General features: G+C 37.7%; 1 protein-coding gene across 9 annotated transcripts in view; it reads left to right on the top strand.

Moving 5' to 3' along the window:
• The window catches only part of SLC4A7 (solute carrier family 4 member 7), a 68005-nt gene that overhangs the window by 34027 nt on the left and 18950 nt on the right, over window positions 1-15028 (top strand). For 3 of the 9 annotated variants that reach the window (XM_081881856.1, XM_081881855.1, XM_081881854.1), the window contains 8 exons: window positions 365-721; window positions 5177-5292; window positions 6942-7099; window positions 7469-7556; window positions 8258-8404; window positions 9140-9240; window positions 11172-11346; window positions 14586-14719. In XM_081881856.1, the coding sequence (XP_081737982.1) occupies window positions 365-721; window positions 5177-5292; window positions 6942-7099; window positions 7469-7556; window positions 8258-8404; window positions 9140-9240; window positions 11172-11346; window positions 14586-14719 (1276 nt within the window). Of the gene's footprint in view, window positions 1-364; window positions 722-5176; window positions 5293-6355; window positions 6416-6941; window positions 7100-7468; window positions 7557-8257; window positions 8405-9139; window positions 9241-11171; window positions 11347-14585; window positions 14720-15028 lie in introns of all 9 variants that reach the window. The other 6 variants (XM_081881853.1, XM_081881852.1, XM_081881858.1 and 3 more) reach the window with 3 other exon arrangements.

Below are 15028 nucleotides of genomic sequence, written 5' to 3'. Positions count from 1 at the left end.
TTGTTTTGTAGAAGGTGCTTATATGTCTGCTTTAATATATATAGATTCCTTTATCATAAGCATAGCACTTAGATGTTTTGCTCAATTCTCTCGGGATCTTAAGCAGTCACCAGTAATATATTTCTCCTTCCTTCCTTCCTTCCTTCCTTCCTTCCTTCCTTCCTTCCTTCCCTTGTAGATATGTGTACATATAAGCTGACTTTTTTAACATCGAAAATTCTGCTTAGCTCTTATGTTTTGCTTAAGTCTTATCTCACCTATGATTGAGTGATGTTTTGTGTTTTTAGAGTTTTGTTATATAAAATATGAATAACTTGTCTTCCTGCTGAACATTTTTTTTATCACTTTATTTGTTTTACCTCAGGGGAAGGCCTTTCAGCCTCCCGCCACTCTTTACGAGCTGGTCTCTCTGCCTCAAATATTTCCCTGAGAGGAGAGAATCGCTTATCCCTTCTTCTCAATTACCTTCTTCCTGGATCTCCAGCCGTCTCAAGGAGCGCAACCCCTTTACCTACCCCACAAAGCACTCCACCTTCCAGTCCTAGGTGCGGTCACAAGGGAACCACAAATTTACCACCAGCTGAGCACCAGGGTGCTGAACTCCTAGTGTCTCCTTCTAGTGATGATATCCCTAAAGTAGTAATTCATCCACCTGAGGAGGATTTAGAAGCTCAGGAAAGCGAGGAGAAGACGACAGAGGATAATAGTGACATAATACCAGGCAACTATTTGAACTCAAATTGTCCATGTGTGGTGCTTTCTGCAGCTGAATCACGTCCACTGCAAAGTTTTTATCACACAGCTTGAGCAATCATGAGTTGTATATCAGTCTGTCACTCGTTTGCATGCTTCATTTCTTCTTGTGTGATATTTTCTTGTGTGATACTTTAGTCAGTATTACGAACTGGAGTTGACACTGAAATATTAACACAAGTATTAACACATTGAAAGCAATGAAATATCTGAGTATTTCTCCATACTTTTTATGTTCATAACCTAAAGGAATTCATTCAGCAAGTGCTTCTGCCTTTAAAAAATAAGAAAGAAACAAGCGAGTTATACATTATAAACTTGAAACTAAGATACCAAATGGTGGCCTTTTACTACTTTTTAAACCTCATAATTTATAGTAGGTGATGTATACTTCAGCACCAGAAGATGCCAGTTACCTTAAAAAATTGTGGCCTGTGCTTTGAAAACACAGTAACATGCTGTACCCAACTTGAAATTCCTACTTCAGGGTAATAAACCAGTTCTTTCCTGTTTAATTTGAAAAGGGCCACTTTAACTGTAGCCAGCCCCCTTTTAGGAATTGTAGCAAGGAGAGGCTTGTGCAACAGTTAAGGGGGCATTTAATTTTTCTGAATTAAATGGGTAAGAGCTGTCAGTTGCTAGTGTACTTGAACGCTAGACTCCATTGGTTACAGCAGCACTTTATACCTGTAAGATTGATGTGGATGCCTTTTGCAGCCCTCAGTGTTCTGGTCTTATTCACTTCCTGCGTGAGACCTCTTGCATCAGTCTCCTGTTCTGCACAGTAGCTTTTTGCACAGAGGTTGAGACTAGGAAGATTGACTACTCTAGCTGGGAGCTTAACATCTGATTATTTGTGTTGGTGTACAGCAAATTATTTTTTCAGGCTATTGTAGCAATCAGTAACCAGCTTTCAGTTGTTTTAAGACCTGCGATGTAAATGTAAAGTACGTATATATTTAGGGCTAAACGCTCTGAAAGTCTTCGAACTGCAAAGTCGAATGTACATTTTTTTTTTACTTTTGACAAAAGTAGGTCCCCTGAAAATATGGACTAAACATCTCTCTCTTTCTCTCTGACTCACGTTTTGTTGCAGTGCTGTGTAAAGTGTGACGCAGCTTGAAGATGCTTTGTAAGCCATATCCTGAAATTATTGCTTTTTTCTGAGGTTCCATTGGTTTCCTTTGTTGCTCTGTTTCTTGGTTACTGTCATCTGGGGGCACTTTGATATATTAGATTAATTTAAACTTTGAGCTTTCTGTTATCTCATGTGAGAAGATATGACCATTGTAGATTTTCATGGAATCGTGTCTTTCAGTAAATAGATAATCTGCTCTGCAGGTATTGGTACTGTCTGGGATCAGACAACACACTGCATAAAACAGTCCTAAGTTTTCCGAACTTGGATTCCACTAGAATAGGATGCAAGGGAAATAATTATAATTTAGTATGAAGTAGTGTAACTAAGAGCGGGCAAGCAGTTGTCCTAGAGTACATTTGCTTGCCTGCTCTGCTACTGCAGAGAAAGCCTTCTCTTGCATTCCCAACTTACAACGGTAGTGTCTTGCAGAAAACACCCTCTCACACACACACTCCAATTAAGCCTTGTATTGGAGAAATGGGTACTTCAACTTTCCTGGTCTAAACTAATTAGGGTTATAAAGAAAATAACCAGCATCTGGAATTGAGCTTGCAAGCAGACTTGGAGCTAGTGAAGTTGATACAACAATGCAGTAATGTAATACCATTTACAAGAAAGAGCTTTGGTTGTTCCCACCATAAGGATGCTGCAGTGGTCCTAATCGACAACCTCCAGTGGTGTTTCTGTAGATATTCAACATGTTGGGGACAAGTTGTTACTCACCGTAAGCTAGTGGCCATTGAATTGAGTAGTATCCCTCTGATACCACCTTCTGCTAGAAAGGACCAGGAATACTGTAAAGCAGTGTCACCAGCCCCAGGAACATAAAAAGCCGCTTGAGACGTTAAGCAGAACCAACAGGACCACACTTCTCTTGTCTAGTTTCTGATATACTGGGCAATCCTGTTGGAGGATGATAAGCACCATCACAGTTCCAGAGCAGGGTTGGAAGCAAGACTGAACCAGCTGAGGCAATTTCTTTTACATTTATTTATTTAATGTTCCTAATGTGGACTGTTTGTTTCTGCACAAAGAGGTGGGGTTTTTTTGCAGTGGCTTATTGAACTCTGTGTTATATACCAGCTCTGTGATTCTGTGATTTCTTGGTAGCCCCATCTGCATCTTGTCATGACTAGGCCAAGGTTCTTAAAAATGCAGTTTTAAAACCATGTATTTCATAGAATATTACAACAGAGGTAACATATTGTGTCTGTTGTCCAAAATGGTGAAACAACAGTTCCAAAACAGTGTACAAGACTAGATGGTAGACAAAGCAGTGAAGTAGAAAAGAAAAAAAGTTGGCATCTTGTAAGAGTTTTAATCAGTAGTAGTAGTGAGGCATCTAATCATAGCCTGCATTTTTATCAAGGCTTATATTTTGATCAGGGCCTGTATTTTAAAATGAGCTTAAAGATTTTCAAATGTTTTATGCCAGGCAGAAGACCAGCTGCCTAAGTACTTTGGCAAGATGTTTATCCTCCTGGACAAGGGGGCCCCCTGATTTATAGCAGAAAACAGTTCTCAAAGTCGTAAAAAGGGAATTACAGGCTGAGAGCAAAGGTTACACTGACCCTACATATTACAGAATATAAAAAGCTGAGAAAAAACATAATTAAGAGTTGGTAAATAGTAAAATAAAACCATGTGCCTCCCATTAAACTTGAGCCATATTTTCCTAAGGTTAAAGGGCAAGAGCAAATGGAAAAAGCAACTGGCTGGAGAAGGGGGGTGTAAACAGAAGAAGAGGCTTCTTCCTATTTTATTTTGAGGCTGTAAACTGTTCCTTCCTTTTTACTTTGAGAAGGTTTATTCTTCTAAAAAGCTATCTATGATAATGTATGAAATATATTGGCTTAAATGTAATTATGCAAAGGATTTAGAAACTAAGAAATGTTAAATCCTTATGCTAGATTCTTATTCCATATAGTTGTAAGAGTTGTAACTATCCTGAAATTAAGTCAGCCATCAGCCCAGCCCCCTGTCAGGCAGGAAAACACCATCAGAGCACTCTAGACATGTGGTTGTCAGGCTTTTGTTTAAAGTAACCTCCAAAGAAGGAGATCTTTCATTGATGATGCATGAGAATGTGAACCCAAGATCTCTGACAAAAATTTAAAACTATTAACCATCTGTTTTGGAGGGCAATAGGGCAAGGAGGGCAAGAGGTGAGCTGGTAATTAAGGTTCCTTGTTGAGACAAATGTAAGATATATGACTACTTATTTGTCATTTATAGATAGAAGAATATATAGCTTTTATTTCCCATAAAAGGCAATAGGAAATGGGTGTATCTTTTGTGATTGGTTCTAGCAAACAGCCAATAGGAATTTCAACCAGGCTGATTGGATAGAGGCAGCCAAAGGAGGAGCAAGGGGGCTGGGTTAAGGAAATATAAGTGCTGGCCATAATGGCAGGAGGCCAGGCCAGAGCTTGGTAACCATATACCACTGTGCCTCTCATTTATTTGTCTGACAAATAAATTATTATTTTAATTTCTCTATTGCTGCGTTGAATATTTCATTCCAGCTAAGCGTTAACCACAAGCAGGGTGCTACAGTAGTAGTAATTTTAATAATAGTAAAATGTGTATATCGCCCTTCAAACTATGCAAATCCATTGATTTTAATAGGTCTGCTCTGAGTGTAATTTTGTTGAATACCAGATATATCTTTGAAGTTTATAACAGTTCTTCTTGCTATTGGTTTTTTTCTTAAAACTGGTTTGCCACCTTGGGAGCAGATGAAACTGCAGTGTTAACTAAATAAAATTGGTTCCTCTTGTTCATGTATAAAATTAATTCTTAGGATCATGGGTCACATCCTATTTAAAATATGTTCTTGCTTTAGTGTTGACTAATGGAAGATAGATGTAATCTTGAGGCCAGTCTTGTAACAAGCTAGGTGTTTTGCTAGGTATTCTAAAGTATGTTTTTGTGGTTTTTCAGACTCATAGAAAGTATGACATCCCTCTGATGCACGATCCACACACAAAGCATTGGTGGTTAGACACACATTCTTATGTTCTCTTTTAAAAAATAACACATTTTCGTTCTGGTGCATTTTGCAAAAGGCCATCATTTAGGCAACATCTAATTTCAACTTTTTAACAAGTGTTCATTGTTTTTCAGAAGAAAATAACTTGTTTGTGTGGCATTTTTGATACTAATGCACCTTTTGTTTATTAACTTCCACATTCGCTTTTAGAAAGCTGCCACTGTCATTGTGTAACTAAGTCTGTTTTCTACTGATGTAATTTTGAACGGCCCTGTATATTCTGCTTGTAGGACTTCTTGCATCGCCACAATCTGCACCCGGTAATTTGGACATTGGAAAAAGTGGAGAACTTAAAAGCAGTGGAACAGGGGGAAGTAGAGAAAACAGCACTGTTGATTTCAGCAAGGTAAACTATGTCATTTAGAGAGTAGAGAGAGAGCTTTGCGCATTGTAAAGCTGTTTATTTATTCGGGGTTTAAGATCATTATTCGTATATTGTTAAAAGCAAAAATTCTAAGTGATTTTTTTGTTTGCTTATTTGAAGTTACTTGTGACAGCTTTGTAATGACTCCTAGAAAGAAATTAAGAATTATGAACATATTTCCATAATTTTCTGGACTGTAGGATTAGCAGCTGATGTCTCTACATTACTTCCTATATAAATGACCAAGGAAATCTCCTACAGCCACAAACAATGACCAGGGTTTGTTTTAGTCATGGTTTCTAGTATGTCCCCTATCCCAAGCTGCCTCTTATGCCAATGCCCAGTTAATACCTGAACACATTTTGTAGTGCTCCTGGATTGGCATGGCCTCTGCATCACCAGCTCATTTATTATTGGCCAGCTGCAGAAACAGGGTAGAGAACTCTTCCTGGAAATCTCTGGCTACATTTGGTATGCTTAGAGATAGCAAGAGTCGTGCAGCCGTATGGATGATTTTGTTTTCCAGCCACTATTCCCTTATGCCTTTTGTAGCAGGGTTGTATCCTACTTGGTCACAGTCCAGTTGCGGCAGTGGAAGCCTGGTATGTGCCAGTGCTGCTAAAATCAACACTTTAGGACTGAGTTCAAGTGTGCAGAACTGAATCCTTTAGTATTGGAATGAATGCTATCTTGCAGTGGAGATTTTAATGCGGTGTATATTTTATTTCCTGGAAACAATATAGAAGCCTACTTTTCTGTTGTTGCTTGAAGCATTTAAGGCACTATTCCTCCTCCTAGTTTTCTGTATTTAAACCTGCAGAGGGACAAGATTGCATCCGTTTGTTTTATATAATTCAGTTGAGCAATGTAATTACTAATTTAAAAGTTGTCTGTGAATGTGCATCTTGTAAATTAAATGTAAACGAAGTTAACTTACGTTTTAGTTAATCATGGCAGATGCCACTATTCCTGCTCCTCTATCACAGTTTTTGTGTTTTTACTTGGCCTATTCTTCTCTGCACCTGCCTTGTCTCCTGTTGGGCAGGAGTCTGCCTCCTGGCACTGTAGTTGTGGCACACTTGGTGTGGGACTCAAGAGGCCAGCTGTAAGTTTTATTTCCTAGATAGCTGTGTAACTGGTGTCTTAGTTTCAGTGATCTTTGTGTATCTGTCTGTATGTGAACCGATAGTTCATGTGCTGTACAATATGGTGGTATTCTTCTGTAATTATATACACAGTTTGCACAATTAATTTATTAATAAACCTTATATATATCAGTAAATACTTCTCCAAAACTAGTTTTTCCCCTCAGGCCGATTTTATAAAATGAAAGAACTTTGTATATAACTGCAGTGACTTTTTAGTGATATTTGTAGATACCAATAATAAAAACTGTTTTTTAAAAGAGTAGTTGTGTTTAAATATTTATACTAAAATATGCAAAAATGTGTGCAGATATGGTTACATTATAAATGTATTTCTGAAGCTTCTTCTGACACACATTTGTTCCTGTAGCAACGCCATAGTGTTCTGTTCACAACAGAGTCACATACCATTAATCCTAGTTTTAGAAACACTTTTAGCATTAATCAACTGTAAACTAAGTAGCTATTTTTAATCCTTGTAAATAGGTAGATATGAATTTTATGAGGAAGATTCCCATAGGTGCAGAGGCATCAAATGTGTTGGTGGGAGAAGTGGATTTTTTGGAGAGACCAATTATTGCTTTTGTGAGGCTGGCCCCCGCTGTACTTCTCTCAGGCCTTACAGAAGTTCCTGTTCCTACCCGGTAAGGAAAATCTTACATATAATAAAGCTGGAATTTTGAATTTGTATAATATGGTTTTGACTCTTAAGCTTTTCAGGCAGAAATTCTTAACTGAGAAATACTTCCTTTGCTGCCACCTCCTTGTTGTTGTTTGTTACTTTGTGCATTGGTGTGAAATATTGTAGGTATGTTTTTATTTCATTTTTTAAAAATAAATGGAAATGGTAATCTGTTGCCACTAACTGAGTTAGACACTGGGCAGCCTTCCAGTTCCATATTTATGCTTTCTCACAGCACCTGACATATCTTCACTGATCACTGATGCTAAAAAATTCAGCTTATCGTAGTTCTAATGTCTGATTTCTTGTAGTCTGTTTCATTCTTCCACAGATTCCTTTTTCTTTTGCTGGGTCCAGCAGGCAAAGCGCCGCAATACCATGAGATTGGTCGATCAATAGCAACACTTATGACAGATGACGTGAGTACTAAGCATCCTGTATCTGATCAAAGTATTCACTTAAAAATCTGAATGGGATCTTCATTCAAGTAGAACTTGGCATGGCTAATGATTATATGGTGATTGAAGGAAATAGCTATGGAACGAGTATGTTTACCATAAGCATGAATTTATGAATGGTGCAGTGAATTATGTCATGTTGTGTTTTTAATAAATTCCTAAAGCTCTGTGTGTGTGAAATAATTACTAAATGAAAGCACCACTTTTGTGAAATCTGTATGTATATATACATCTCACAATAATGCTCTTAGATTTTTCACTGTTCCTTCCTCCTTGCGTGGTACAATCCTATGCATGTTAGCTACAACAGGACATATTCCCATGTATGTGTGTATAGGAGTGCAGTCTTTATGAACTTTCCTTTCCTTGCTACTCTGAAACTTTGACAGATGTTTACTATGTTTAAATATCAATATTATAGGCTTGAAATGTCATTGTCCATGCAAACAGGTGTATGTGTACATAACCGCACACACATAACTTGTGTCTTGAGCATGCATTTGAAAGCTGATCATAGGCATATTTGCATGTAGAACTGAGTATAGAAACAAGTTATTTATTTGAGCCTTTTAAAATAATAACTGTGATGCCTTTCCAGCCTCTTAGAGAAGAGTTTCACCATGTCAGGAAATCAAATATAAGTGTGTATATATTTTATAAAGGTTTTCCATGATGTTGCTTATAAAGCTAAAGACCGAAATGATCTGCTCTCTGGAATCGATGAATTTTTAGATCAAGTAACAGTTCTGCCTCCAGGAGAGTGGGATCCATCTATTCGAATTGAGCCACCCAAAAGTGTTCCTTCTCAGGTAAGAACTTTTCTAGTGAAGGGCACCTTAAAAGAGTGTAGTGGTGTGACAGGACATAGGTGGGATATGCAAACAGCTAAAAAAATGACAAAACTGCATGAGATACACACAGAATGAAAAAGTGCTGGTTGAAACTGAAAACCACTTCACGGAGCTGCTAATCCTTTTGAGAGAGGTGGCTAAATGTTGGCTCCTAACTTTGAAGGAAAACATGCTATGTTCAGTATCTGAATGCTGCAAAGTGTGTTTGATTACCCTGAGCTCATGATACAGGATGGACTAAACAGTGAATTGAATGTGTCTAATTGCTTTGATGAAGCGAATTCTGCAAATAGTATTTTTTTTAAAACTAAATGGTTTCTGTGTACAGAATTTCTCCCTAGATAATGCCATGCTAATCAGCTGTTCTGATACAAAAATAATCATTACTTAGAATGAAGCAAAAAGTTTGGTTTTCCCCTCTTGTGAACTTATCTCCTTGCATAGTTAATGATAGCTAAAGTTTTTAATAATCAAAAGATTTTTCTCTCAGAGCCATGTTAAGTGTTGCAGAATAATTTCTCAGTGAATAATTAACGCTGCTTTTTGAAAAATACTTTTTGAGTTTGGCAGGAAAATAGCATCACATGCTCAGTGTGAAGGCCTTTCCTTAGGTGCGAGGGAGAGACCTTGAAATTGTGCTTGCTATTGTGGTTTGACCTTAATGCAATCTTTTCATGCATTTCCTTGATACAGGAAAAACGGAAGATACCTAAATTTCCAAATGGAGCTGCTTCTCCTGGAGAGTCTCTTGAAGAAGGCCATCATGCTGGACCTGAACTACAGAGGACTGGAAGGTGTGTGGTGTTTGCTTAAATTCTAGCAATATTAAAGAAGTAGAAATCTAAATCCTTACTGCTTTAGAAATTTGCAGAATATATATTTCATAATGTTTAGTTTCCACCTAATATGTTGGCCTGTTTTAGGCACTTAATACTATGGCAGTATTCTTCAGTATGCTTCCAGGAAGAATAGAGAATGTGTCGATGCCTTACCCAAATTTATTTTCAAACTGAAACAGTACTCAAAGTCTTATGTTTGCCATAGATATGGTTTAAAACCAAAAGTTGTATATAGTGGGCTAGATAGTCAAAACATTTTGTAAAGAAAAGCCACAGTGATTTCCTAGACATGGAAACATTAGTGATGTCCCCTTTCGTCCCACTTGGCAGAATTCACAGAAAGGAAAAACTTTCTGAGATAGAAGAAGCCATTTTCAAAGAAAGTTCTCTTTGCCAATTTGAAATTTCTCTTCACTAAAAAAACAACTGTTGAATATGTATCTGACTACAGATTTACAAATCAGTAAGCTTTATCAAATACAGTTAATGGGTATGAAAAATGAAAGATTTAAGGCGTTTAGATGGCTTTTCACAAAAGTTGTTCATCTTAAACAATTTGAATAACTTTTTTGAGGAACATTATTGAAATGCACAAAAATGATAGCATACTGTACTTTTATTTTTTAATTTAATTACACTCTGTGAGTATAAAAATGTACATAGACACATTTCTTGTGTAATAGTTATTTTAATGGAGATTCAAATGGCTTTCTTTCTAAGAATATTTTTCTGCGACCAAGGTTAATTATTCCCAATATATTTTGAATCCGGTATACCAGTGCTATCAAATGTTTGACGCTTATTTCCATTTTCCTTAAATATTTTGAGATTTCTCTTGATAGTTTCTGCTGCTGTATAGAACCCTTGCCTTTTAATTAGTTGCCCAGAGCTGTATATATTTCACAATTCAGTGCAACCTGGGTATAAGCACAGAACTTGGTACTGGCTGCAGAATTTGTCACCCTGAGAACATTCAGTTTTTTTTATTAAAAATAAGTTTTGGATCTTTAACATTTCAAAGAGAGGCTGAAAAGTGAATGTGTCATGCATGGTAAAATGTCACAATTCAGAGATGAGACTGAGAGTTATTTCCAAGGGTTGGCAAGAGCCAACTGATGGTTTTAAAGATGTATGGGGGAAAAACTGAAGTGCAGAATTTTGAGTTCTTAGTGCAGTGTATGCACACTTCTGATATTACTGTCTTCTGTATATTTTTGCATTTCTTAATATTATTGTCAGCTGTCTTGATCATTTTCATAGCACTGCTAGGACATTTTGTAAAACCTTTAAGGAATAAATGCCAAACACTTTGAACTGAGACTAACGCAAATCTGAAATATTTGGTTCTGTTGTGTCTACTCCCATCTGTTAACGAGAGCATTAATGACCACTTTTGTGGGAAGTACAGACCATGCACATGGAGTTTTAATATATCCACAAAGCTGTGGGTTGCATCAAATTATGTAAAAGGATGTTTTGCTAAAAAAAATAATTAAGAGGGGTAGCTGGTCCATAAGAGCAAATGCAGGGAAACAGAAGTCCTACAGATTTTCAGCAGAAGTTAGATGCAAAATATCTTGATCAATGTTACATTCAGGTAGGGATACTGAATATTTTCCAAGCTTTTTTCAATGTCTAGCCCATTATACACAAATTATCTGCCAGCATTAAAAACAGAATATCAACTAAGTTTACTTTAGGTACTGAAAATGAGTAGATTAAAATGGTACATTTGCAGTTTGTAATTGTCAGTAGGTTTGGAGTATATGAAATAAGGCTACTTTGTGCTAAAAAAATCTGCACTGTCAGTCTTGTGTATCCCATAGTTTTAAGCGTTCTGGAGTCCTTTAGTGTACAGTTTGACGAGTTTCATCTCACCTATTTAGGCTTTTTGGTGGTTTGATACTTGACATCAAAAGGAAAGCACCTTTTTTCTTGAGTGACTTCAAGGATGCATTAAGTCTGCAGTGCCTGGCCTCGATTCTTTTCCTATACTGTGCCTGTATGTCTCCTGTAATCACTTTTGGAGGGCTCCTTGGAGAAGCTACAGAAGGCAGAATAGTGAGTACAAAGAATGGTAGTAGCCAGGCGTTTAGATTTTCAGAGGCAAGTGACTGTGTTCATTTGTCTCCTTTATTCCTACCTTTATTTGAAGACCTTTAGCCACAGCATTTGATTAGCCTTGCCCCCTATTAAATGTTCCTCAAATATTAACTGGAAAACATGGATAAAAATGTGTGTATGAACAGGAGAAGACGCACAGTTAAGGTAAAAATTACTCTGTCTTGATGAATCGTTTCATGGATTGGAAAACAGCTTGCATTGTCTTTATTTTAAAGAGGCCTTAAACTGGCTGTGGAAAGGCTATGGATCACCTGCCTTTGGACCCACCTTGATTTTCTGCTAAGGCTGATGTTTCGGATAGCTTGGTTGTTTTATTGGGTAGTAGACCATAAAAAGAATGCCTTTTAAAAAAAGGTTTTGGAAAGAGAAATGTAGAATTAAGTACTCTGAGCTATCCTAAATGTCGCACATGTGTGTGATAAAATCTAGATGGGCACTTTTGTTAGAGAAACCTGTTTCAGGGAGGAATTGTGTGGAGCAGAAAAGTGGTGAAAAGGTGCTTCACCTTGTCTCTGTCCACCACTCTTTGCTGCAACTATGCCCAACCAACTTCGCCACTTTCTCCCCCCTGGGTCCCAGATGCATTTCCCGGGCAGGTGGGGCACTATGGGGTTGCAGTGGGAAAGTAATGTAAAGGGAAAGGGTGAAACACCTTTCATCAGCCCTTCTCTACTCCAATCGTCATTCCTGAAGCTGCTTTCCTCTATAAGAATTTGTTGGTGTTTAAGTACATATATATGTGTGTAAAATGTTTGGTCTTCTTGAAAATAACTGCCCCACTTTATTTGCAGTTGTACAAATGAACTAAATTCTTAATTTTTTTTTGACATTGAATTTTCTGTGACCTTAACCATCATGTTTTTACTGATGATGATTTAGAATGTATAGGCCATTATAACAGCTGATCTAATGGGGGTTAAAATTATATTTCATTGTAAATCTGCCTTCACAGTATAAATGTATGTAATTCTGAAATTTGTTTTTATATGTATTGAAAATGTTGGCATTGCTTTCTGTAACAGGTATTCACTTTTTCATACAGTACTAATGCTTCCCCTTTGTTAGACTTGACTTAGTTTTTTTTACATAACTTGAACATTTATATATATTTCTTCTACATTACTGTGGCCCTTTCAAAAACAAAACAAAAGGCTCCCTGCTGTATTTGCTTGTGGACAATCCACTTTTAGTAACATGGAATAATGAGGTGTAGTAACTGTTAGAAAAGGCTTATAGCATTGGCTCTGAAATACTAGTTAAGCATGTTCTCAAGCAGCTGGTTTAAAAATATGTACCTCCTGCATGTAAATTGAAAAATGCCTTCTTTCTTTTAGCTGTCTGGGATTGTTTGCTGCCTTCAGTTGCTTGGTGTGCATCAGTGAATATATTAAATTAGCTGCTGCACACATGTGTTCAAGCACAGTAACTGACTTGTAAGGTACACACTTGTGTTCACACCACTTCCCCACATCTCCAGAGGCTGTCACTTCCACAGTGCTCCCCGCTGTTGCCATCCTGCCTAGAGAAACCAAGGTTAATGCATTGATCAACCCAAGGCTAGGTTATGGTTAACATCTGAAGGATTAGATTGATCTTGTGCTACATTAAGTGGTAAACAATGAACTTGGCTGATTGTGGGCCTGCTTTTTAATTTTCTTCTATAACTCATTCATAACAACAAAAATTTCTGCATGTTCTCGGTTACCGTACATTTATTCAATATACCATTCCATATATCATTTTCAGATGGTTCAGTTTTGAGCTATTTTGGCGTATCTCTTCTGTTGAGTTTTAGGTTCCCTTAACGTTAATAGCTTTTAGTGCACTCTGTAGCCCCCTTCAGATGTTTAAAGCAGTGTTTCCCAACCTTGGGCCTCCAGCTGCTTTTGAACTACAATTCCCATCATCCCTGACCACTGGTCTTGCTAGCTAGGGATGATGGGAGTTGTAGTCCAAAAACAGCTGGAGGCCCAAGGTTGGGAAACACTGGTTTAAAGTGAGCATGTTTGGGAGAGATTGGGGTCATACACGTTAGCTAACAGTGGCTGATGCAGCAGTGCGAGTGGGCTCCTGTTGCTCTTCCATGTTCCCAACACCATGGGGCACTGTTGCTTACCGGGAGGGGTTGGGGGAACTCTGTGATGCAGCAGGTGGCAGTGGAGATAATCCGATACTCCACCACTCATTGCACCATGCTGAGCTCTCTGCTCCTTGCCCCTCCCCATCTTGGTAAGTGGCAGTGACTCATAGAGTTGGGAACCTGGGAGAGCAAGAGGGTCCACTCCTGCTGCTGCCAGCCAATGTGTGTGGTCCGCGGGGGCACAAAGTGCTCTAAAACAAACAAATAAACAACAACAATTGTTATTATTTTATTATTTGTACCCTGCCCATCTGACTGGGTTGCCATCAACGCTCCCCGTTGGCTGCTGCTGCCATTAGCCACAAAAGGCCTAGGGCTAGTGTATTGTGTTTGCCCCATAATTACCTTAAATAGTTTTGAATACCTTGCAGCTAATTACGTAAAGGAAAAATAGTGTTGCCTCCCCCATGCATTTTTAGATTAGTTTGTCTTAAAGTACCAAAATTAATCTTGTCGTTTCCTGTAAATGGGTAACATCACAAAGCATGCCATATTGGAATACTTGTATAGCCAGACAATTACAGTATGTTGTAATTGAGAAAATGCATTACCAGGTGGGATGATGACTTTCTTCTCCATTTATTTTTTGTGCCCATGTTTCCCCCCATTTATGTTTAATCACCATTGCTGAGTTGCATTCATTCATTGTTGTGTCATGAGAGTTCGAATATGGTACAGCACATCATATTCAATTTGAGTACAGGTTTGTTGCAACATTCTTTATACAGGAGAAGACCCTTTATTTATCCTTTTTCTCCCGAATTTGTGTGCTATATTTGTTGACATGTGCCTTTCTTCCTTAGCATGCCAAATGAGTAACTTATTCCCCTTGCTTTTGGATAGTTTTACTACTTTTAAGCACCTCGAATTCTGGCCATAATACTGCTAAGTGACATTTCTAGTTTAAAACTGTATTACAGCCGATAATGGTTATAATGCTTTCATCGTTCTTGCTGCTGTTTATAAATTAATGTGCATACAGCTGAATTGTTGAATCTTATGTTCTGGGAATCACATGTTTCTTTCCTCCCTTCAGAGTGCAATAGAATCTTTATTTGGAGCATCATTAACTGGGATTGCCTATTCAGTATTTGCTGGGCAACCTCTGACAATATTGGGGAGCACTGGACCTGTCCTAGTATTTGAGAAAATATTATTTAAATTCTGCAAGTAAGTGAACTTTTATTCACAAGATATAGTTGCATACCATTGCATTTTTTTCTTGAAAGATTTTTTTTTAATGTTTGACGCTTGAAAGTGAAAGTAGGTACAAGGACACCTAGCAATGTTTACTTCTGAAATTAGATATCTGAATGGTAGCCAGAAACCATTATGCTATGTTCAGTGTTGCCGCATCAGAGGAATCTGAAGTTGACACTAAAGGCAGATAGAATGACCTTTCTGGGATCAGATGCTAAAGCCTTCTCACTAATTACAATTTTGATTCTTTAGACATGAAGTTATAAATGAATGACATTT

This window comes from Podarcis erhardii (assembly GCF_964252035.2).
Source record: "Podarcis erhardii genome assembly, chromosome: 12".
Classification (NCBI taxonomy): domain Eukaryota; kingdom Metazoa; phylum Chordata; class Lepidosauria; order Squamata; family Lacertidae; genus Podarcis; species Podarcis erhardii.
The sequence above is the reverse complement of the archived record's forward strand: the minus strand, read 5'-3'. Positions and strand labels throughout refer to the sequence as shown.